This window comes from Orycteropus afer, unplaced genomic scaffold (genome assembly GCF_000298275.1).
Source record: "Orycteropus afer afer isolate SDZICR_OR568_19922 unplaced genomic scaffold, OryAfe1.0 scaffold00033, whole genome shotgun sequence".
Lineage (NCBI taxonomy): Eukaryota > Metazoa > Chordata > Mammalia > Tubulidentata > Orycteropodidae > Orycteropus > Orycteropus afer.
The window spans coordinates 16,390,515-16,417,061 of record NW_006921620.1 but is presented as its reverse complement, the minus strand read 5'-3'; the positions used below and the strand labels follow the sequence as shown (position 1 = coordinate 16,417,061).

General features: G+C 38.1%; 1 protein-coding gene across 1 annotated transcript; it reads left to right on the top strand.

Annotated features, from left to right (window-relative positions):
* On the top strand, positions 1 to 26,547 carry EXTL2 (exostosin like glycosyltransferase 2). The gene is made up of 5 exons (XM_042780305.1): positions 1 to 83; positions 19,639 to 19,812; positions 22,104 to 22,531; positions 23,359 to 23,429; positions 26,059 to 26,547. The coding sequence occupies exons 1-5, from the start codon at positions 1 to 3 to the stop codon at positions 26,545 to 26,547; spliced, it is 1,245 nt and encodes a 414-aa protein (XP_042636239.1).

Here is a 26,547-nt window from a genome sequence, read left to right as displayed (position 1 = left end):
ATGGAGGCGAGCCCAGCTGGCCTCTCTTGGGCACCCACAGTCTTTGCAAACTCCTGGGGGCGCCTTTCCGTGGAATTGTTTGGGTAAGGTCACGTGGTCTATCACGTGAAAGATTAAAAGTTGTTACCTTGGGGAAGAAATAGGGAAAGGAATGATTGTTTTTTGAAGGTGGGCTGGAAACTACAAAATCAGGCTTCTCCGGAACTGCCTTTTAGTCTAACGGGAAATGGAGCGTCACCCAAAGGGAGGGGCGGCCACTCAGTGACAGTTCTGCTCCAGGCGCTCACTTTGCGGGCGGCGCTTTTTCCAGGTTCAGGTTATCAATCCAGCGGATGAGACAAGGTTGATGCACGCTGCTTCCTTTTTTTTAAAAAAAAAAAAAAAAAAAAAACCATAAATGAGCAAGCGAGATGTCCCTTCCGTTTTATAATCAAGCAGCAAGCAAATAAATCGGCTAGCCCAACTACATTTTTCGGCACTCGAGGTAAGGAGACAGCAAAATGCTCTAGTGTTGTAACATTTTTGCTGGGAGAATGTATTCATGTTTTGTTCTCATTCTTGGAAGTTTGCGCGTAGCGGGGGGAGGGACAATGGGGAATGTTAGTAATTTGTGGGTTTTATTTTTGAAAATATGAAGTACTTAGTCAACAGTTATTTTTTGTTTCCTTATAATGTTCATGTTAATTAAAACTTGTGACGAGAGACAGCTGGGTTCCAGAAATCAAGTTCTAGAAAGAATATTTTTGTCTCTGCCTTTCTTGGTGTATATTTATTAATTTGGACATAGAAATATTTTCAATTAGTGGCATTTTACTTGTATTTTCAAAGAAGCTTTTGTGATATTAGTAGACTGAATTTTACTCTGCTGCACTGCTGGGGGAACATTAATTGGTGCAAACTGTGTAGTGTAAGATCATTCTTTTCCTGGTATTGGGTTTTTCTCTGAAACCACTTTGCGTATTTCATTACGCTGTAACTAATGGGAGAAAGGGATATATAGAAATACCTGATCAAATTTTAGCAAAAGATTTCTAGCGTTCTGTTAACTCATCAAGGTCAGCTAAAATTTGAGCCTGTATATTTTTGTATTCTGCCTTTTAAATCTGCATTTTATCCCATATAGATATGAACAGAAATTGGTCAGATGGTCTATGGAGAAATAGAAACCTGTCTTACTTCCTTGCAAATCATTTTGAAATAGGTTGGAGAAATCGAAGTTTAATTTCTGCTATATTGAGACTCCCAAGTTAATCCTCTCCCTCCCAAAAATATAAGGTAGATACTCCTGTGAAGAGGACCTTTCCCTTTCAAAAGGTGGCAACAATACCATTTCATACCTTTCACACCTTTGGATGTCATAATGACCAACTTCAGTACTACAGACATTTATTTGCAATATAAAATGTAGATGTGCTCTACTTGAATCAGGAAAAGTTTAATAAGTGGAAAATGTTTGTGCCTCACTTATTTTGTCATCTTGAAATAATATTTATCCCATGTATGTTATCCCATATATGTGTCATATCAAAGTAAGTTTCTTTCATTTATTCAGCAGTCATTTCCAGGCTCTGTACTAGGCACAAACCAAATAAGTCAAAGTTCTCTCCCTGGAGAAATGTTATGGAGAGATTTGAGGAGAAGGAGGTAGTAACAACAGGAAAATCATTCCAGGATTTTAGAACTCTATGATGTTAAAATATGGTCACAGGGATGCCCTGTGACCACTGGGGTCAGTGAGGAGGGGCATCTATTACTTAGTGACTCTGTATAAACTTAGCCATCCCTTTCACCCCTTCAATAGCATGTATCATGGCATTGATTTTGTACAATCAAAAATGATTCTGTGGCTCTATTTAGGTGTTTACTATAGGTACACTATTCGAAAGTCTCTAAATAGAATTCTTCATCCCTTCATACATTATAAGATTAAATAGGTTTAATACTAAAAAATATGGCACTGAAAAAGTCTTAAACTAATAAATTGATTTTTACCTGAAATTTCTGATATTTGCTTATAATTCGGAAGGAAAGTTGGGCAATCTGCTTCTGTAGTCATACTGCCGCGGAAACCCAAGGAGGGGTCACTATGAGATCCGACTCCACAGCAGTAGTTGCTTATAATTAGACTGGGGGGGTGAAGCTCAGCTGTCCAGATGTGGTTCAGGATTGTAAGGAATGAAAGAGAAAATAAAGGGGCAGAAGCTCATCTCCAGCCATAGTTCAGCTCTCCTGAGCAACAGCAAAGAACAGGAAGGATGTCATCTGTCATTCCTCAGTAATCAATGCTGGAATTGATATCTGCCACCCTCTGGAAGCATAGTGCCTAAGGCACTTGACTGCTAACCAGAAGGCTGGCAGTTCAAACCCACCAGCCATTCGGAGGAAGGAAGGTGGGGCAATCTTCCATAGTGATAGCGCCTCGGAGACCCAAGGAGGGGTCACTATGAGTCGGGTCCAACTTGACAGCCCATAACAACAACAACAACAACAACATTTTAGACCCTGTGTTTTATAGATGCATCAAATTAAGTACCCTGTTTACTTTTAATGGAAAAAAGAAGTGCAACATAGATAAAGTAGCCCTGGTGTTACAATTGTTAAAGTGCTCAGCTGTTAACCAAAAGGCTGGTAGTTGACATTCACCAGCCACTCGGCAAAAAGAAGATGTGGCAGTCTGCTTCCTAAAGATTTACAGCCTTGAAAATGCTGTGGGATTACTATGAGTTAAAACCCACTCAAAGGCAGTGGGTTGGGTATTGGTAGATAAAACTACTGATACATATAAGCCTAGAAATTGAACACAAATACAAATTGCTAACATTGAGAAGTTTTTCTCCATGGCATATATGCTCTAGTTTCAAATATGTAAAGGTGTCAGAAAGTTGGAATGATGTGAGTCTATTCTGCTTCCAAATCCTCAAGAGAAAAATGAAAACAAAAATAATAGCAATGTTAGCAGCAACCTCGCTAAAAAACATTATTTACCTCAATATCTAAATTTAATTCTTAGAATACAGAATAAACCAAATAAACACTGCTGTCGAGTCAGATCTGACTCATAGCGACCCCTCCTTAGGTTTCCGAGGTGGTATCACTACAGAATTAGATTGCCCAATCTTCCTTCTGAGGCATGGCTGTGGGTTTGAACCACCAGCCTTCTGGTTAGCAGTCAAATGCCTTAGGCACTATGCCACCAGAGCTTCTAGAATACAGAATAGCAAATTTTAATTTCTAGAACTATCTAAGCCTATGGATAATAGCAGTAAAAATACTGTTTTCTTTTTTCTGCTTATTGACAAAAACATCACAGAAAATTCTTTGATTTCCTTTAATAGTGCCCAGAGAGACTGTTCCTATCAATCACTGAAGCCATAAGGAAATTTCTTTTTAAAGTTAAGCTTTATCACAATGAGGTAAGTATCAGTAGTTTGCATCTGAGAAAAATTTTCTTCACAGGTGTTTTGTTTCCTTTGAAATAAAAGTTATTACTTGAGCCAAGATCTGTTAGAAAGTACTGTAAGGCCTCTTTTAGGTCTGATCCATTGAAATAATAGTCCAGGTTATAGAATGAAGCCAGTACCAATAAAGTTGAAATATTATCATAGACTCAGAGCTGAAAGGAGTAGAGGATATAGCAGACACTCACAACACAGTGTTTGACATGTGGCAGTTGGAAGTTTGGTTCTGACCCACACCACTCTTTCTATGGCTCAGGAAAATGTTAATATTCTCAATTCCAGCTATCCTGGTTGTTGTTGTGTGCCATCTAGTAGATACCAACTCAGAGTGACCCTGGAGGACAGACCAGGCCCCACAGGGTTTCCTAAACTATAATCTGTTCTGGAGTAGATCACAAGGTCTTTTCTGCGACGGAGCCTCTAATGGGTTTAGATGCTGACCTTTCTGTTAGAAACAGAGCACTTAAAAATTGTGTCACCAGAATTTCTAGAAAATAAGTTGGATATATATGAATTCTCTTATTTCTTTTTTTTTCCCTTGTGATTTGGGTGAAATTTTACAAAGTAGATACATTTTACATTCAGTGCTTCACACACATTTTGTTTTGTGACACTCATTACAATTCCTGCAGTGTAACAGCTCTCCTTCTTCCCTTTGATCACCCTTTCCCTCTGTCCTTCCAGCCTATGCATTCCTGTCTCCCTGGCTTTCTCCTTGTGCAAACACAGCCCTTCTGTTCTCTTGTGGTTGATTGTTCTAAAGAGTACATCTTTCTGGTGTAGTTGTTCAGCTCATAGACCTGTCTGCTGTTTGGCTTAAAGTTATCCATGGGAGTGAGTCCAATTCCAGACCTGAAGGGTGACTATAAAATCAGTAGTTTCAGGAGTTTCACCAGTCTCTATGTGACCAATAACACTGGTCTTTTTTGTTTAATTTTATTCCACATTTTTCTCCTATTCTATGCAGGATTTCCAATTTTGATTCCTTTCTGAGTGGTTGGCGGTGGTAGCTGGGCACCATCTAGTTTTTGTGGTCTCAGGATCACATAGGCTGAGGTTTTCATAGTCCATTAGTCCTTTGTACTAATTATTTCCATGCGTCTTTGATTTTCTTCACTCTGCTCTGGATGAAGAGAGACCAATAGTTGCCTCTTAGATGGCCACTCATAATTTTTAAGACCCCAGTCGCTACTCGTCAAAGTAGGTGATAGAACAATGTTTTTGTGTACTATGTTGTGCTAGTTGACCTTGATGTCCCCCACAACCATGATTCCAAGCCTGCATGTCCGGTGAGTCACTCCTTCAAGATGCTTAGCTGTGGCTAAGAAGTTATCCTAACATTTTTCCGTGTTAGCTCTATACTGCATATGGGCATTTTTATAGCACATACAATATTCATGTACAATATAATCTGTCCAACCTATGTATGCTCATGGGTTTATTCCCATTTACCTACCCATACCTGATCTTCTTACCTGTCTACCTACGTATCCACCCATAGATTAGTGTTTGCTATTACAGTATTGTGTATGTAATTGTATTTACCTTTATTGTCTGTACCTCTTGTGCACCTGTCAATGTGTTCCTTTTCCTTAGTGATACTGTCCTGGTCACACGATGTTATTGTATTGCCTTTTTCTTTACCCAAATCAACATCTGTCTCTTAACTAGCAAACAACTTTCCCTCCCCTCACTTCCCTTCCCTACTAACCAACAAAGATACTTTTCTTCCCTGTGTAAACCTTTCCTTGACTTTTTATAATAATGAACTCATACAATATTTGTCTTTCTATGATTAACTCATTTCACTCAGCATGATGTCTTCCAAGTCCATCCATGTTATGCTGATTCTTCATTGTTCTTTAATGTTGCATAGTATTCCACTGTGTATATGTACCATTTTTTGATTATCCATCCATCTGTTGATGGGCACTTAGGTTGTTTCCATCTCTTTGCTGTTGTGAATAGTGCTACAATGAACAAGGGTATATATATATCTATTCATGTCCCAGATATCACCTCTTTAGGATATATTCCTAGTAGTGGGGTTGCTGAATCAATCAAATGATATTTCTATTTCCAACTTTTGAAGAAAGTGCCATATTGTTTTCACAGTAGTAGTACCATTTTTCATTCCCACCAGCAGTATATGACAGTTTCAGTCTCTCCACACCCTTGCCAGCCTTTGTTGTTTTTTTGTCTTGTTGAACTTTGCTATTATTGCTGGGGTGAGGTGATATCTCATTGTTGTTTTGATTTGCATCTCTCCAGTGGCAACTGATTGCAAGCATTTCTTCATGTGGGTGTTGGCCACCTGAATATCTTCTTTGGTCTGTTCATGTCTTCTGCCCATTTTTTAATTGGGTTGTCTTTTTGGTGTTAAAGTTTACTATAAATTATAGACATAAGCCCTATGTCAGATATGTTGTTGCCAAGTTTTTTGTTTTGTTTTTTTTTCCCAGTCTGTGGGTTCTTGTTTTACTGTTTTGGAGAAGTCTTTTGATGCACATAAGAATTTTAATTTTTAGAAGGTCCCAGTCATCTGGTTTATCTTCTGCTCTTTATGCATTTCAAGTTATGCTTGATGGTCTGTCTATTTATGACATAAATTGGGGGCCCTCAGTTTGCCCCTGTTTTATGTTTGATGAACTTTATAGTTTTAGGTTTTATGTTTCAATCTTTGATCTGTCTTGAGTTCGTTTTTGTGTATGGTGTAAGGTATGTATCTTGTTTCATTATTCTGCAAATGGATATCCAGTTTTGCTGGCACCATGTGTTGAAGAGACTATCTCTTCCCCATTAAATGAGTTTTGGCCCTTTGCTAAAGATCAGCTATCTATAGGTGGATGGATTTCTTTCTGGATTCTCAATTCTGTCCTACTTGTCTATGTCTGTCGTTATACCAATACTAGGCTATCTAGACTACTGTGGCTGTATAGTTGGTTTTAAAATCCAGGAATGTGACACCTACTTTGTTTTTCTTCTTTAGTAGTGCTTTGCTCATCCAAGCTCTCTTTCATTGCCACATAAAATTAGTGATTGATTTTTCCATGTCCTTAAAGAATGTTGATGGAATTTGAATCAGGATTTTATTGAATGTATAGATTGCTTTGGGAGTAGTATTGATGTTTTTACAATGTTCAGTCTTCCTATCCATGAGCATGGCATGTTCTTCCATTTTTTTGTAGGTTTCTTATAGTAATATTTTGTATTTTTATTTGCATAGGTCTTTTGTGTCCCTGGTAAGATTTATTCCTAAGTATTGTAACTTTTTAGTAGCTATTGTTGTCCTTATTTCCTTTTCAGAGATCTATTTATTGATGTAGAGTAATCCAACTGATTTTTATATATTGATCTTGTATCCTGCCACTTTTCTGAATCTTTCAATTAGTTCCAGGCTTTTTTTTTGCAGTCTCTTGATTTTACCATATATCGGATCATGTCATTTGCAAATAGAGATATTTGAACTTCTTCTTTGCCAATTTGGATACCTTTCATTTCTCTTGCCTTATTGCCCTGGCTAAGACTTTTAATACAGTGTTGAATAGAAGTGGTGATAGAGGGCATCCTTCTCTGGTTCCCATTCTCAAGAGGAATGCCTTGAGTCTCTCTTCATTGACAATCGTTAGCTGTTAGTTTTGTGTATATACCCTTTACTATGTTGAGAAATTTCCCTACTATTCATATTTGCTGAAAGTTTTTTTTAATCAAGAATGGATGTTGGATTTTATCAAATGCTTTTTTTGCATCGGTTGATATGATCATGTGGTTCTTTTCTTTTGTTATGTGATGGGTTACCGCTAAAAGGGCAAGGAGGCCACATCTTCTTACCTCCTCTAACCGCACAAGAGGAAAACAGAATCACTATCAGTAGCCCAAGGCCCATTACTGTGAGGCCAGACATGCTGCCTCCCTCCAGCCCTTTCACCAACCCTGACACCAACTGTTCCTCCCGCAGCACCCACCACCTTTCTGCTGAGTTTGATAATTGACTGCAGTGGCCACACAGAACTCACAGATTATGGGGTTTATTAGGGAAGCACCAGGCTACAATTCAAGTTCAGGAAAAATGCTCAGTCTCTCAGCCTGCCGTCTCTCAGCCAACAGTCTCTCACAGTCTGTCTCCTAACAGTGCATGTCCCTCGATGTCTCACTCAGCAATGCATGTCTCTTGCATCTCTTTCCCAGCAGTGCATGTCTCTCAGGAACGCGTGTCTCTTTCAGTAGCATGTCCTTCTCAGCCAGCAGTCAGAGAGACCTCATCTGCCTCTAGGAGGCCTCCTTTTGAGCCTGGCAGAGTGGCCAAACTAACCAATCATAACATCAGAATTCTAAGCACTTGAGAGACAGCGAACTTCCCAGAACATAACTTTGTGCTGCTCCCAACAGAAATACCCCAGGTGGGTGATTTTAACAATCAGGAGCTACTCAGTTTCTCACAGCAAATTCCACTATGGACTTTACAAAGACTTATGGCTAGAAAAGCCATACGAGGTAGTTTACTACATCGCAGTTACGTTGATTGTTTTTCTACTGTTGAACGATCCTTGCATACCTGTTAGGAATCCCACTTGGTCATGGTGTATTATTTTTTGATATGGTATTAGATTCTCTTGGGTAGGATTTTGTTGAAGATTTTTGCATCTGTATTCGTGAGGGATGTTGGTCTGTAATTTTTCTTTTTAGTGGTGTCTTTGCCTGATTTTGCTATCAGGTTATGTGTGCTTCATAGGATGAGTTTGAGAGTATGCCATCCTTTTCTATGTTCTGGAATAGTTGAGTAGGCTAGGTCAGCTCTTTTCTGAATATTTGCTAGAATTCTGCAATGGAGCTGTCTGGGTCAGGCCTTTTTCTTACAGAGCAAATTCATTTTCCATATAACAGTTCATACACATTTTGTTTCATGACATTGATCACAATCCCCACAATGTAACAGCTCTCTTCTCATTTCCTCCCTGTGGTTACCTTTCCCTGTGCCATCGTTCCTATGCATTCTTGCCCTCTGAGCTATTTCCTTGTAGGCCAGGACTGTTTTTTTGTGGGGAGTATTTTTATGACCAGCTCAATTTTTTCCTTTGTTCCAGGTCTGTTTAAATTTTCTATCTCAAATCTGAGTTAGTTTAGGTTGGTTCTGTTGTGATATTGGCCATTTCATTTATTGTTCATATTTGCAGTTTCTCTTTCTTTTCCTTAGTTAAATTTGACAGTGGTTTGTTGATTTTATTAATCTTTTTGAAGAACCAGTCTCTAGTCTTGATTTTTTCTGTTTAAGCTTTATTTATTTCTCCTCTGATCTTTATTATTTGTTTTCTTCTAGAAACTACAGGACTATAGGCTTCTTTTACTGCTCATTTTCTAATTGTTGTAGTTGTGTGAAGGTGTTGATATTTGTTCTTTCTTCTTTTTTGGTATGTGCATTAATTACTATACATTGACCTCTGAGTACTGCTTTTACTGTGTGCCAAAGGTTTTGGTATGTTGTATTTTCTTTCTCATTTGTTTCTAGTCATTTTTTATTTCACTCTTTGTTTCTTCTGTTATCCAGTGGTTCTTGAGAAGTATATTTTTGATTTCCATGTATTTGTGTTTTTTTTCACTAATCTTCCTATTTTAGGAGCTCTGGTAGCATAGTGCCTAAGGCACTTGACTGCTCACCAGAAGGCTGGCGGTTCAAACCCACCAGCCACTACTCAGAAGGAAGGTTGGGCAATCCTACTTCTGTAGTGATACTGCCTCAGAAACCCAAGGAGGGGTCACTCTGAGTTGGGGCTGACTCAACGGCAAACAACAACAACAACAATCTTCCTATTACTGATTTTTAATTTTTCAGCATTGTGATTCAAGAAGATGTAGTTCCCTTATTTCTAAAGATTCAAACATTACCAACTTGAGATATTATGTACTATGAAGGGGCAAACCACTCACAACTTTCATTACTGAGCAATCTGTGCACTTGAGGTCAAGGACTGGGCCCGTCCCTAGCACCCAACAGTGGCAGGCACATGGTGAGCAACTATAAATATTTCTTGACTGATGCACCACCATGGATATTTTACCTTCCCCAGATAGCTCATATGAACTGAAATTTCTACCAATTTAAAGTTTATAGTATGCATTTATCTTAGGTTTGTTATCTAAAGATATTATGTCATAATTCATGTATACGAAATAATTTCAGAATAAGGTGAGTTCATTGCTGAAAACCAGTGTTGGGTAAAAGAGAGAGGGTTCTATGGAATATTCCAGGGGTCTGTTGCCTAACAATCTTGCTGCCTCTCCATTTTCCTGTGACTAATACAGACAGGGGTTGAAATGAAGAGCTCCATTGTCCTGGAACAAAAAAAAGCAATATATTTGTAGAGTTTATACTTGCTTTCTTTATGACCCATTTCTGGAACTAATTTTGCATGGCACTGTACTGAGCTAAAAAAGCTTTTCTATTTCTAGGTTTTCTTCTTAGGATGCATTGAATCCTTGGATCCTTACTAGTCATGGCTGCATCTCTTAAGAATAAAGCCATTCTACTTCCGTCACTAATATATGTCCATCAGATTGGCCATTTCTAAACATCATCATCATTTTCACCATGACAGTGTCCACAATTAATTGATGATTCCAGGAGAAAAGTAAAAGGCAAAAAAAAAAAATTATGTAGCATAATTCAGAACTCTGTACTTTGAGGATAGAAAGGATCTCATTGTAGGCCTCAGTAACAAATGGGTGGATTGAAGGAGTCAGGCAGGGCTTTAGAAAGAGTTTATAGATAACATCCCTTTTAGTCAATGGTAATAAACTCTAGTTAATTGATGGGAGCTCTGGTAGCATAGTGGCTAAGGCATTTGACTGCTAACCAGAAGGCTGGTGGTTCAAACCCACCAGCCACTCCTTGGAAGAAAGGTTGGGCAATCTACTTCTGCAGTGATGCTGTCTTGGAAACCCAAGGAGGGGTAGCTGTGAGTTGGATCTGATTCAACGGCAGTGAGTTTGGTTTGGTTTGGTTTTAGTTAATTGAAACTGCCTGAAGTAGTGTTGAAAAGGAATCTGATCCTTGGCATGGGCTTGGGAAAAACCAAACCAGTTGCCACAGAATAGATTCTGAGTCATGACGCCCTCATGTGTTTCAGAGTAGAACTGTACTCCATAGAGTTTTCAAGGGCTGTAATCCTTCCAAAGTAGATTGTGAGGCTTTTCTTCCAAGGCACTTCTGAGTGGATTTAAACAGCCAACTTTTCAGTTAGTAGCCTAGCATTTAACTATTTGCACCACCCAGGACTCCTTGTCCAGGCTTATAAGGGGGAAAAAAAATGCCAGGACTGATAAGCGCATTTGCTATAGATAAAGAGGTACAATTGAGAAGAGAAGTAGAGACCCAGATGTCTGGTGTCTGATATCCCTGTTTTAAATGCTGCCCATGTTTGTCAGTTCTACTTTGATTTACCTGTAAAGAAATGACTTCCTCTCAACCTGTCAACAGGAGGACCTGATCTTTAAGTAACCAGCACAGCAATTCTTTCTTCACAGCTTACAGTGAGAAATGACCTGGTACAGCATCCATCTGTCTGTTCAAATGAGATATTATCATAAGTGTAGTTACTTCTCTGTACCTTTTATCAGCTCTTTTTCAGAACTGTAGTCTCAAAATGCAGGACTGTGCCATCTAAATGATAGGATTTAAACTTTCTATCAAAGATCATATATATGTGGCAAGTACTATTAATAAAAAAGACAGCTCAATTTAACCATAAAAATCTGTCCATACACAGTTGATTCAGATTGCAGTCATCTAAATGATCAATACATATATCATCCTACAATTGCTCATAAACACAGCAAGATGAAACATCATGTGGGCCCTTTTATTATTATTATCCCTGTTCTTTACCTTTCCTACTATATTAAAACAAAATAATCGTAATATTTTGTATTCAGCTTTATGAAAAGGGTAATGAGAGTTAAATGTACACTTACAAGAGTAGATGGGCTCTTTAGGAGGAAAAGTAAAGGGAATCATATGGAAGGAGAGGATAGCATTGGTAGAAGGTAAGAAGAGCTGTATGACACCTGTGAAATACCAGTGAAAAGAATGAATTCCCTGACTATGGGTAAAATCCTAAAGGCAAACTCTCTCCAGAATACTATGTACCACCTAAAAAGACTTGTGAAGAAAAGTAAACTTTCATGTACTATTTCTGGCATTCTGTGTTTTGCAATGAAGTAAATTTTAGTTTATCCTGAATAATAATGTAATGGAAAAAAGCTTACCATAGGCAATAATGAATTGACTTGGGCAGTCTTTTGACTTAGTTTTCTTTTTCGTCCTGAAAACTAGTTTTTTTCCCTCCTGCTTTTTGAACCCAAACTAAATTTCATTTCTGAAATAAGACTTTTTTTTGTTTAAAATATGTATGCTGTGTATAGAATTAAATAATACAACTTATGGTTATGATTGAGCAATCTACTTCCATAGTGATAACTACCTCAGAAACCCAAGGAGGGGTCGCTATGAGTTGGGTCCGACTTGACGGCACATAACAACAACAATATGGTCATGATACCTCCTAAAAGCTTAAGGAAATTTACAAGGTTGATATTATCCAAAAATATCGTTCCCCCAAGCCAAATCAGCCCATTCTCCAACAGCATCCCTAGAATCAGGAATGTCAAAAGCATTTTAATGCAGTATATCCTTAAAAAGATGTGGAAATATCAGTTCTGAATCATCTTACAGTTATCAAATAACTCTTCCACAGAACTGAAGTCAAGATCTGACCTGTGTGGTTTGCACATGAGGCTCCATTTCATGACTTGCTGTTCTGGTCACCAGATGGATGATGACCCAGGTCTTCTTTAGGGAATGGTTTCTTAACTATTGTCTCTACTGAGCCTTAATCTGCCTTTAATTTACATTTATTATTTTAAAACTTTGGGCATTTCTTATCTACCATGAAGTTTAAGATAAAAATATATTCCTTCCCTCTATTCACCTACAAAAAATTGTAAGCACTTAACTCAAAAAACGGGTCAGACACTATTCTGGATTACAAAGACTGATGGAAACTGTCCCCAGGATATATTCAAACTAAAAAAAAGGAGATAGAGGCACGGTCAATAGTTGTAGTACCTAGAAACAAGGTCTAGTCGCCCATCCTTCAGAGCTCACAGAAACATTCAGAGGGGAAGTGGTGTTTGAAAGAAACATGGGTAGGAGGCAAGAAGGAGTTTGTCAGATAAAGAATGGGAAAGGCTTTTTCATTAGATGTAATGGTATGTACCAGCTCCAGGAATCATGGATCAGCATGCTGTATGTAGTAGGTACCATTCATAAGACAGACCTTTTGGAATCTGGCACCACAAGCCCTTTTCTGTCACCTGCATGCCATAAACCTGGCCAGAAACTGCTCTTCCATTGTACTAGCTGTCTCTTCCAGCTCTCTTCTTGCATGTTTACATAAGAAGCCCAGGTTCTGAATCTCACCTGGGAATGATTTGCCTTTGGCGGCTGAGGGCCCTTTCCTGAGCATCTCTATTCTATAATCATCAGTGTTCAGGCAAGTACATATTTTGGAGGATGATCCAGTCTGTTCAATATAAGAGACATATCATAGTGAAATGGCAGAGTAGTTATCATTCTTCCACCATTTGTGGAAGATGAGAATGACAGCTTCTCATTTTATATCGAACTGTTCATTGCTATTTCACCTTATGAGTCAGAGAGCACAGTTAATCTTTGTTCGTATATTGCCATGGCATGTTTGTTTTCACCTGCTCTCTGGGTAATTACAAATTCTTCCATATGAAGGAACCAGCTTTGAGAAAAGAATTTTGCATTTAGTACTGTTACTTCTAGAAAGCTTTGATAGATGATATAGTTAATAGCTGAATAACAGGTCTTCAAAAACTCAAATTGCCTGTTCCACTTAAAGGCATACATGAGAGAATCTGCAGCTCTTGCTTTATAGAATTTGTATTTACTCTGTTACTCTATATCTATGTCCACATTTAAGAAAATTTTTTTAAATTTCCAATAATGTTCTTCCAAAAGCTACTTCAGTTCTCAGATAGATATTCAAAAAGCTTTGACATAATGAGTAGCAATTCTACTCCTAGGAATAATGCCCAAGAAAAATGAAAACATATGTTTACATAAAAATTTGTACACAGATATTCAAAGAGCATTATTTGTAATAGCCAAAATACAGAAACAACCCAAATGACCAGCATGTGATGTGTAGTTAAAAAAATGTAGTTTATCCATGCAGTGGATTGTTATTAGCAGTAAAACAATTAAGTATTGAGGAGACCTCAGCCTTCAGGACCCTGAGACCAGAAGAACTAGATGGTGCCCAGCTGCCAAAGCCAACCACTTGGAAAGGGATCAAAATTGGAGATCCTGCATATGGTGGGAGGGAAAAATGTAGAACAAAATTCAAAAGCACAAAAATGACCAGAATTATTGGTTGGATAGAGGCTGGTGGAACCCCCAAGATTATGGCCCTGGGTTATCCTTCAGACCTGGAACCGGACTCACTTTTGTGGATTAGCTCTAGGCAAACAGTAGAAAGGGCTACAAACAGAACACCTACCTCACAGGAATGCACCCACCTACCCTAGGGAGATGCACCCCTTAGATCAGTCCACCATGAGACATCAGAAGGGTAGCATTTGCATAGAGGGAAAGCTAAACAGACAGAAATGCATAGATAAGGGCACAGGGATGGGGTAGTCACAGGGAAGAGATGGGAGGAGAGCTTTTTATTGTTAGGATTGTAATCAGGGGGGTTGTGAGACTCAGAAAATGAATCTGCTTTATAAATTTGTACCCAAATCACAATAAAAAAATTTTTTTAATGAAATATTGAAACATACTACAACATGAGTGAACCTTGACAACATTATGCTAAGTGAATGAAAAACCACATTGAAATGTCCAGAATAGACAAATGCATAAAGACAGGAAGTAGATTAGTGGTTCTGTGAGACTGGGGTGGGCTTGGAGGAAGTGGGAACGGTTAGTGACTACTAATGAGTGTGTTCAAAATGTTCTAAAACTAGATTGTGGTGATGGTTGCACAAATCTGTGAATTTAGGAATACCACTGAACTGTGCACCTTAAATGGTGAATTACATGATATGTAAAATACATCTCAATAAAAACCAAAACCAAACCAAACTCACTGCCATCAAATTGATTCCAACTCATTGCAACCTGCATCGGGTTTCCAAGGCTAAAAATCTTCACAGAAACAGACTGCTCCATCTTTCTTTTGTGGAGCAGCTGGTGGGTTTGAACTACCAAGCCTTTGGTTAGCAGTCAAGTCCTTAACCACTACATCACCAGAGCTCCTTATATCTCAATAAAGCTATAAAAAAATAAATAAAAATCCTTGATATACCAACTATGAATTTTTATGTTATGTTAGTAAATTCTTTAGTAACAGACTGATCTGCTAATTTTATGACACATCCTTGCAGAATTTACCATAACATAGTAGCATAGTGCCTAAGGCACTTGACTGCTAATCAGAAAGCTGGTGGATCAAACCCACCAGCCACTCTCTGGAAGGAAGGTTGGGCAATCTACTTCCATAGTGATACCGCCTCAGAAACCCAAGGAGGGGTCACTATGAGTTGGTTCCCACTCGATGGCACATAACTACAACAAAGTGGTTAAAATTCATGGACCGTGCCAATCAGAAGATCTAGGTTCTTGCCCTGAGTTGGCTGCTGATTAACTATATGCAGCTGAATGACCTTAGGCAAGTCCTTTGTCCCTGGACCTTGTGTTCTTTATAAAATGAGGAAAAGATTGACTTAGAAGAACTCTGAGTTCTGCTTTAGCTCTCTTTATATTTGCAGACAACCAAACCAAACCCAACTCACTGCTATGGAGTCAATCCCGACTCACAGTGAATCCTCCTTGGGTTTCCGAGGCAGTATCTCTACGGAAATAGATTACCCAGTCTTCCTCCCAAGGAGTTGCTGGTAGGCTTGAACTTCCAGCCTTCTGGTTAGCAGTCAAATGCCTTAGGCATTACTCCACCAGAGCTCCCCCTATAATGAGGCATATATTCAGGCATATAGGTATTAGGGCATTTTTAGAGACAGGGCTGTGTCCCTCATTGTTTGAGTATAACCAGTAGCAGTGGGGTTTTCATATGCCACCTGGCTAGAAAGCCTCACCACAATGTTCAAGTGTGGCTTGTTAGCCAATTTATATGTGGAGTAGGAAGCTTTCATGGTGCAATGGTTAAGCAGTTGGCTGCCAGCTGAAAGGTTGGTGGTTGGAATCTACCAGTGGCTTCGTGGAAAAAAAAGACCAGGCAATGTGATCCCATAAAGATTGTTGTTGTTTGCCATCAAGTTGGCCCCGACTCATAGTGACCCCTCCTTGGGTTGCCGAGGCAGTATCACTACGGAAGTAGATTGACCAGCCTTCCTTCCAAGGAGTGGCTGGTGGGTTTGAACCACCAGCCTTCTGGTTAGCAGTCAAGTGCCTTAGGCACTATGCTACCAGAGCTCCTCCCATAAAGATTACAGCCTAGGAAAACCTGTGGAACAGTCCTAATCTGTCATATAGGGTTGCTGTGAGTGAGAATTAACTTGATGGCACACAACAATAAATGTTGTTTCTCACCTTGAGCATTATTGCTGTGTTAAGCCAGACAATTCTTTGCTATAGGGGCCTGTCCTGTGCGTTTAGAATGTTCAGTATCTCTGACATCTACCCACTAGATAGCAATAGCTTCCCTACCTCCCACCCCAAGTCATGACAATCAAAAATGTCTCCAGACCTTGCTGGTGTTTGTCCTCTGGAGAGCAAAGTCATCCATGTTTGAAAAACCCAGATGTAGAGAATGCTGGAATCACATTGTATCAAAATAAGTAAAATGATGTATTCTGAACCTGTGAAGAACTAACTAACAAGTTAACATAGATGGGGTGTTATGTGTGTGTGTGTGAGAACATACATATATATATATAAAATTAGAGGAATCCTTAGTTTTTCAGATAATAAGGATTTTGTTTTGCTAACATTTACTGTGTTTATCAAAGTTATATTTAATCTGCTGTAGTCATGGTGATGGGAAGAAGGGCAGGAGGGAAGGGAATAGATTAAAAGCTGTCAGACCCTTTCTGGGATGAGGTAGGATGGCAGGGGGAACACACACACACACACACACACACACACACAAATAAATAAATAAATAAAAATCCTAAGAGGAGGGTTTAGCAATTGAGAACAAGAGAGCTGGCAGGTAAGTGGTGAGTTTATTTTTACTTCTTGGTTTTTTCCAGGTAAGAGGTTATTCAGATGTCTTCTTTCTCATATTTCCAGCTCAAAGGCCTGAATTAGAAGATAGAATCTTTCCATAGAAAAAGAACAGAAAGCAGCTGTAAACTGAAATCCAAATAGCCATGAAGTCATCATTTGCAGTTCCTGATTCTCTTTTTTCAGGCTGGGCTGGAGCTGCTTCTAATGGGCCTATTATAGTGCTCCAGGCTTCAGCACTTCTTCTAGCCCAGATGTGCCACTTGCACTGCAGTCTATGATGTCCTTGTTCTCCCTGAATTTCAATAGACTAAAACATTTACATAATTTTATTGGGCTGCATTATTTAATAAATACTCATGAAATATTTGTATTGTGTTTCTAAAGATATAAATTATTCAAATTATTTCCTGAAACCTTTTTGATACAGGTATAATAGGAGATTAGAAGCTAACCAAAAGAGGAAATTCTGTGATGGGTACAGGGGATAAACTCCTACTTGAAAGTATAGATAAATACATATACAATCATTCATGAGTGCCTAAGATAGTATATATTTATAGTAGGCTATAATAATTAATCCTCATTATTTTTCTAGACTGAAGCTGCCAGGTAGCAAGTTATCTGTCTACTCTAGAAATGAGAAACACTTTTATATAAGTTTTTCAGTATGTTATTCCTACTCAGCTGCTGAAAATGAACATAAAGATCTTAATCAGGGTATATTTTAATGCAATTGTCAAGGTGATTCTTTGCTCTGAGAGCTTATAACTGGTCATTTTCATGTAGAATTGAAAACGTGTTTTGTAGGACCTGCTTTTAATTCAGTTTTAAAAGGATATTCAGTGCCTTTGAACCAAAGTTATTAATTCAGAATGGTTTGTCTTGGGTTGACTACATTAGCAGTATGTGTAGTTTTAGTAAGAGGATACATAAAATGAAAACACTGTACTCTACAGCCTTGAATTATTGCCCTTGAAAAATAATTATGGTAAAGCTGAGATTACTTCAAAAGTAATTCATTTTATTCCTATTGGAGAATAAGACCATGATGGAAGGGGAAACACAAAATTTGCTTTTCTTAACAAAATAGGCTGCAGAGAAAATCCAGGAGAGAATATCCTTTCAGTGAAAGCTCTCTGAAAAGGTTACTGCAAAGGTAGCATTATTTTCAAATCGGGGCTGTGGAAAGGTGAGAGCTGAATGACAATGACCACATCCATGTCCTTGTTGAGTAAGCTCTTTGACTGCACATGCCTCAGCTCAGCTGCTTCATTATGGAGTGAGTTTTATATGCTTCTGCCTCCCTCACAATCTTCATTCTCCATTCTTGTAAATGTTAAAGGATACTGTTGAAGACATAGCCTGTGTGGTCTGCATCTTTGCTGAACTGTACAGAGAGAAAACTGTTCAGGCAATGACAAAACACATCTCAAAACATGAAATAAGGTCACAGAAACATGACTGTAACTTTAACCCAATCACTTCCAAGTCTTCTCAAAGAAGAAAGGTTGATTGGACATTATCTTGGTTCCCTAGCACTACTATAACAAAATTACCACAAGTGGAATGAATGGCTTTAACAAACAGGAATTTACTCTCTTACAGTTTAGGAGACTAGAAGTCCAAATTCAGAGTGCTGGCTCTAGGGGCTGGGTATAGGCCTCTTGACCTTGGGCTTCAGCTCTGCCTCTTATTCCAGGCCCACTGAAGCAAGAGGCATCTGCTAACTCGGGCAGCTAAAACTGGCACAGGTCGACAGCTAAAATGGCACAATCCCTAGATCAGCTGGCAACATGGCAGACCACTGAGAAGACAACTTGTGCCAAAAAGCTAGAAATTGTCTTCAAAGCTTCCCCAAATACACTGAAAGCAGGCCACACCCTGAAGACAACTAATTAGCCGCTCACAGCAGATACCACCATGGAGTTAATTACAATCTCTCTGTGGGTGATAACTGCATCCAATTGCCAAGCACTCAAAAGCGCAACCCAGCCAAGTTGACGTGTCATCAGACTGACCACAGACATCATTTTGAAACTAAAGGAGATTTAGTTTGGAACCAAATATTCTAATGATTCTATTAGGCAGGAAGATTTAGACTACAGTATTCGGATTGCCTGTGAAATCTCAGGTGCAAATACTGAACTTCAACCATAAGATATGAATCAAGAGATTATATATTTCTGTGTATGGCTACATAAGGTGTACTTTACCCAGAAGATGGAAAAAACCAAAAATAAAATGTAGAGAAGCATTATTGTATGAAGAACAGTGACAGTGGGTCGGTACAGTTAGCATACTGTACTTGTCTAAATGAACTGAATAATAACATTAATGCAACTTTTACAGTGGTCTGACATGGGAGTAGAAAAGCAAAATAGAAAAACATTTAACTGGGCAACTATGCTAAATGGCAACCTAAAACAATAATGGTAGAGAAGAGATTTTAAGCATTTCTTGAATATTTTTAGGTGAACTCTACGTGTATTCTTGAGCCCTTGGCTATGAGGAATATTCAGATAATTAAAATATTGTTCCTATCGTCAAGGGACTCAAATTCTTCTATTTTCTATTATGTAGTTTGGTAAATAATGTACTTAATACGTTATATCTATTAAATAATCCTTCAGTCTGCTAGAGACAACCCAGTAGATAGGGGAAAAAACCATCCATGTTTGAATTCTAATTCAACCAATAGCTAATCATGATCTCTTAAGACAAGGTACTAACCTCTGAGTGTCACTCTTACCTTCAAAACAATTGAAGATTAACATCTTCATTGCTGCTGTGATATGGGATGTAACACAATTCAGGCACAGGTTATATACTGAATAAATTATATTCATACACACATATATCTATATGTTTTTCACTATATTCAAAAAATTTTGCATATTCTGTTTAAAGGACAGCAATAATAATGACAGCCTTTGGAAAACAAGCAAGAGTCCTGCAGGCTGGACACAGAGAAATGATGTCAGATAAAGAGGGAAATGTGCATGTCTGTGTTGGAGAACTCTGCAAGTATTACTGGTTGGGTCAGTCCGTTGTAAACCTGAGATTAAAAGGCACAGGCTTTAGGTATCAGCTAATCATTTCCTCTTGGTGCTGCATGTCCCTCCTCTGGCTTCCTTGCAAATGCCTGCTTGTGCACAAGGAAACCCAAGTGAGAGAGTGTGGATGGTGAACAATCTGCAGGCCCTTTGCTGGAAAAACACCTTACGTGTGCAGCCTACCCAGGGTGGGTTTGTAGAGAGAGGGGAAGTCTTTTCCAGCTTTATCACATTTGTCTTTATTAAACAATAGATGAGAGTATCTGCTGATCATATAACCTAAGAAGGAAATTTCTTCAAAACTAGTGAGAGGACAGAAAAAGATCAAGCCATCATGAATAATATTGTTTCTGATTCTTTAAGAGATCTTTTTTTCTTACGGGTATTTTTAAACTATTTACATTTTTTAGTTGATTTTTTTATTTTGGATCTTTTCGTATTCATATTCTTTGAATAATTCTTTTTCCTCATTTCTAGCTTTTGTACTTAAATAGAGTAGTGGAATAGATCTAGGATATGCAAAAATTGACATGAAGACTCAATTGCTAAAAACACAAAATAGAGGCATGCCTAAAAGACTTAACAAAGATTTGTGGAGGGGTAAGTAAAATCTGGAGTTAGAAGCAGAAATAGCAGAAGAATAAAAAATAGACACAATTGCAAGCTAGCAGAACTACAGGAAGAGGCAGCAAAAGTGAAGATGAACCTAGGTCTCTCTAAAACTGTCTGAGATTTAATCTTTCCTCACATACATAATTAAGAGTTTCAATGATAAAATGTTTTGACCAGTGAATATTCAGGCCATACCCATCAGTTATTTGTTCATCCATATTCTGTGGCCAATAAAGAAGATGTTTTAGGTATAGTGAGGAAGAGAGGACAGTAAATAGCTGATCACAGTCCCTTGTAATCTGTATAGTTCAACCTGGATTTCTATACAGGCAGTGCATACCCAGAGCCCATAATGATGAACAACTTAGCATCTAGGAGCGATTTTCCTGAATATAAATCCTAGCTCCATTACTTAAGTTGTATAGTAATCTTGGAAAAGTTATTTAAATTCTGTAAGCATCTGAATTATTAAAAGGGAATGATAATAGTGAAAGATAAATTAGATCATGTTACTCTCCTAAGCAAAATCTCCAATGGCTTTACTCCATCTAACAATAAAATCCATACTCCTAATAAGGCCTCAAATAAGCTGGCTTTTGCTTATCCTGTCAGTCTGATTGATTCTCTTCAGAAGCACTTAGGAGTATTCCAAATTACTTTTTGAATTTGTTTATTATGTGTGTCTACTGTCTCCTCTGCTGCATACAGCAAAGACCTTGTCGATCTCATTCATTTCTGTAGTCACAGAACCTACCACAGTGCCTGGCACAAAATAAGTGCTCAGAAACTATTTTATCTAGTTTGTTGAATGAATAAGTACATACTGTGGGCATTTGACGGCTAACCAGAAGGCTAACAATTCAAACCCACCAGCTGCTCCACAGAAGGAAGATGGGGCAATCTACTTCAGTAAAGATTTACCACTTTGGGAAGCCAGCAGGGGTGACTATGAGTTGGAATCGACTTTTTGGCAGTGAGTTTGTTTTTTCTGTTTTTGTTTTTGTTTTTTGTGGCTTATGAAAGGATCTTTAGTGGGGAAATAGTGTTAAGCATTTGGCTGGTAACCAAGAGTTTAGCAGTGCCAATCCACAGGAAAAAAGACCTGGCTATCTGCTCCCATAAAGATAAGAGCCTAGGAACACTATGAGGCAGTTCTCTGTCATGCAGGGTCACTATGAGGTGGAATTGACTGAAAGACATATAACACCAACTTGTAAAACACCTGATAAGTAATAAACTCTTAACATTATTTGCAGCCGCTGTTTCTGTTCTTATCTGTTTCATGTATGAGGCTTGTATATATGATTTTATTTGGAACAAAGGTTTACCAATTTTTTGCTTTAGAAAAAAGTTTTAAATTAGTGTACTAAGAAATATAATCGCATTTGGAAAAATAATCTCAATTCCAAATTTTTAATAATAAAGTGAAGGGTGTATTTTTAAATGTACTGTTTACTTCTTCCTGTTTGTTGCATGCAGTATCTTTTATCTTCTGTTGCATAACAGGCAGACCCAGAAAGGAGGGAATATTAGACTGTACTTCCTATCTCTTAGGCTAAATCACCTGTTGAAAAGGAAGGGAGAGCTGAATTTGAATCAATTAAAATAAGTTTGACCTCTCTCCTCACTGAAAAAGCAAAATCACAAACATGATGAATACTAGAAATGATAATGTTCTTCTGTATTTTATTGTTATTTCTGCTGTAGGTTTTGCCACATCTGCAAACTTCCTGGGAGAGTGATGGGGATCCGAGTGCTTCGTTTCTCTTTGGTGGTTATCCTCGTGTTACTACTGGTAGCTGGTGCTTTGACTACTTTGCTTCCTAATATCAAAGAAGACAAGATGCTCACGTTGAGGAGGGAGATAAAATCTCAGGGCAAGTCCACCATGGATTCCTTCACCCTTATCATGCAAACGTACAACAGAACAGATCTCTTGTTGAGACTTTTAAATCACTATCAAGCAATTCCACATCTACACAAAGTGATTGTTGTGTGGAACAACATTGGGGAGAAGGGGCCAGATGAGTTATGGAATTCTCTAGGGCCTCACCCTGTCCCTGTGATCTTCAAACTACAGACAGCAAACAGAATGAGAAATCGGCTCCAGAATTTCCCCGAACTGGAAACCAGTGGTGAGTTGCCGCTGAGTTCTCAGCCTACAAGGGTGACAAATAATCAGAGCTGGGGGTAAGAACTCTTACCTCTGGCCCTCTATGTGTCTGACCTTTCTGGAGAAAATATGGGAAATTAATCATAAGAAAACACTTTGAAATACTTAAGGACAATTTCTGAGATGCAAGAAGCAGTTTCCTGGGGAGAAATCACACATTTTGCAATAATGGCAAAGGTTAATATTGTAGAAAAAGATGCACCATAATTACATATTTCTACATTACAGAATGTTGTTGTTGTTTGCCGTCAAGTCGGCCCCGACTCATAGCGACCCTTCCTTGGGTTTCCGAGGCAGTATCACTACGGAAGTAGAATTGCCCAACCTTCCTTCTGAGGAGTGGCTGGTGGGTTTGAACTGCCAGCCTTCTGGTGAGCAGTCAAGTGCCTTAGGCACTATGCTACCAGAGCTCCTTTACAGAATGTAGGAAAATACTATTTAGTTTGTGCATAACATATTTGTCACCACCCTTTTCACACCATTCACAGCAGTTTCATAAGGCTATAATTTACTTAAAACAATCTCTGTTTTATTTATAATTTCATTAGTTTCTTGGATGATGGATGGATGATAATTAGATGATAATTTTCCCCTCAGGAAGTTTTAAAAAGCAATTACAATTTAATTAAAAACCTTTTCTGCTAGACAAACTCTCTAAGAATGCATTTCTTATTTACTAATTGGGTCAGCACATACATCATTTGAATGATTTATGTAATAACATTGTATCTTTCTAATTTTGTTTTCGTTTTCAAACAATTTTAAGTTTATTTTTTCCTTTCATTTCAGCGGTGTTAATGGTAGATGATGACATGCTAATTAGCGCCCAGGACCTCATGTTTGCTTTCTCTGTTTGGCAGGTAATGTTGGTTAATGCTTTATAGAATCCTTTATAAAGTCATCTGTATAAAATCTTATACAGTGCTTAAACAGGACAACATCGTTTAATGTTGAGATTAACTAAAGCATTATAGAACATAATCTATCTAAAAGATGAATTTATTATAAGGTAATTAAGATTTCTTGTGCCAAAAGACAAAATCTTTTAGGTATATGTGATTTATATTTTGGTGTATCAGGGAGAAGAGATAGAACTACCTTCCAGAGAATAGTGAGGAAGTGATCTGTGTAGCAAAGGCTAGAATGCAGAGATATTTTTCACAAGGCCACAGCCCTGGGTCTTAAAAGAGAGATGTATTTCTATACTCATATTGTATATAATTTTTTAAAAAAGTATTTATCATAGTCACAAAATTTAATCTTGGTTGTGCAATTGTAAAAATTCTGTAGTAAAAATTCTTCCTGTACCATTGTCGTGGCAGGTTTTTATTTTCTAAATCCTAGCTGGGATAAGCAGGCATATATCGCCTGCTCTTGTATAAAAACAACTCTGTGCTATTGAACATGGGTTCAGAAGAGCTGGCATCTACAAGCTGTGCTAAGGTTACCTGAAACCAGAACTGCATACAAATACCCTGAAGCCTTCTCACATAATTACACACTGTGCTTCAAATAAGTGGTCTAATTTATGCTAGAGTAAGTCCACTTAATTAGCTACTTGGGAGAAAACAACGTGAGATATTAATAGTAAGTGGTCGCAGATTTCTGCACATGCCAGCATTTTTAAAACTTTAGTTCTTAACTTCATGCCTGATGTACTGATCAACAAATTGATTTTTTTCCATATCAGCAGTTTTTCAGGCCCTGTAAATAAAAGCCTCTTAGGCGAAAAGTTCTAAAGTACTACTCCAGCAGAAAGATTTTTATTTATGGTAAAAATTCACTTTGCCCAAAATGTAAAAGGGGGGGAAAATGCAAAGACTAGGTTCATTAGAACAATCTGAGTAGGCCATAATTAAAGATGACTAAATACGATTTTACGTTTTATTCATAAAAGTATCAAGAACAATTTTAGTCCATTCCCCAAGTATTATCTGATTGCTGAAATTCAGTCCAATGGGTGCTCCCTAGGACCCTCCATATTGTAATGTTTGGTATATGTAGGCAGGCCAAGTTAAAGGAGACTGCACAGATGTCACACTTAACCCATAATCTCTACTTTCAGTGCTTTCTTTCCCTTTTCCTTCCTTCCTCCTGTTACTGTGGTTCATTAGTTGCCATGGATTCACTTCTGACTCATGGTGACCCCTTGTGTGTAGAAGAGAACTGCTCCATAGGAATTTCAAGGCTGTGACCTTTGGGAAGCAGATCGCCAGGCCTTTGATCTTAGGCGCCTCTGGTTGTGTTTGAACTGCCAGCCTTTCAGTTAACCTTTTGCATCACCTATTCGCCTTCCCTCCTCTAGCTACCTATATTCCCTTCATCCTCCTGTTATTGTTGTTGTTGTTAAGTGTTGTCGAGTTGGCTCCAAAATCACAGTGACCCTGTGTACAACAATGTAATGCTGCCCAATCCTGTGCCATCCTCACAGTTCTTGCTGTGCTTGAGCCTATCATTGCAGCCACTATGTTGATCCATCTCATTGAGGATCTTCCCCTTTGTCACTGACTCTCTAGTCCATCCTCTTTGAAGCCGCCAGCCTTTATTCCCCATCCTTTGTCTCCCAGCAACAAGAGTTTTCATTCTATCAGTGTTCCATCAGATTTTACTCAACCATCTTTATAACTTTATCACAGTATTATAATTCCTTATTGATAGAACTGTGTCCTCTGGATTATAGAGTTCTTTGAAATAGAATTTAATCCAGCCTAATTTTTTCTATCCCTTGTTCAGTGTCTGTTCAACAAATGAAGGAAATTCAAATTATTGGTGAGATTGAGCTAAATCTTTTAACCCCTTAAGTTCTTACCTCTTTTCCATCCTTCATTATTTTTTGTTTGCTGATTTTTGTTTTATTTTCAGTCTCACATTAAATGTTTAACTACCACATCGGTTTTTCAGATATTTTGTCAGATCTTTTGTATTTTTAACAAGGAAACACCCAAACTGGAAAGGGATAAAATGTTGTTTACATTTATTGTTTAAAATGTGGTTCACATTTACTGTTTAAAATATTAAACAATAAATTTACATTTATTATTTAAAATGAACTTTGAGGAACATTGAAATCAATATACAATCACAATAAAATCAAAATATGTTATACCCATAAGGGATTAAAGGAATTTTTCAAAGCAATGCATTAGATCTTATTATCCTCTACAATAAAGAGTGATCATACAGCCAATTTCTGAAGCAAACTTTGAACAATGGGACTCTTTAATGGCTAGAGTTTGTTCATATCAGATAATATTTGGATTAGGAAAGCATTTGTGAGGTTAGAAAATTGGGGATGTGAAGGAATTTGACCTGTAAACTTGTCAGGTCTCAGATTTATGCAGTTGCTTGGAGTTGATAACACTGAGATGTAGAGCCAGGAATATAATAAAATTGACAAACCAGTTTAATTCTATGATAAGTCATTGCCTTCTTTGCTATGTCTTCCTGAAGGAAATGCCATGCTTAATTGTTCTTTTTTCTTCTTTTCAGCAATTTCCTGATCAGATTGTAGGATTTGTTCCTAGAAAACATGTCTCTACTTCTTCGGGTATCTACAGTTACGGAGGTTTTGAACTGCAAACACCAGGATTTCAAAATGGTGACCAGTACTCTATGGTGCTGATTGGAGCTTCATTCTTTAATAGCAAATATCTTGACCTCTTTCAGAAGCAACCTTTAGCTGTCCATGCTTTGATAGATGAAACTCAAAACTGTGATGATATCGCCATGAATTTTATCATTGCCAAGCACACTGGAAAGACTTCAGGGATATTTGTGAAACCTGTGAACATGGGCAATTTGGAAAAAGAAACCAACGGTGGTTATTCTGGAATGTGGCATCGAGCTGAGCACTTTCTGCAGAGGTCTTACTGTATAAATAAGCTTGTGAAGATCTATGATAGCATGCCCTTAAAATACTCCAACATTATGATTTCTCAGTTTGGTTTTCCATATGCCAACCACATCGGTAAAATGTAA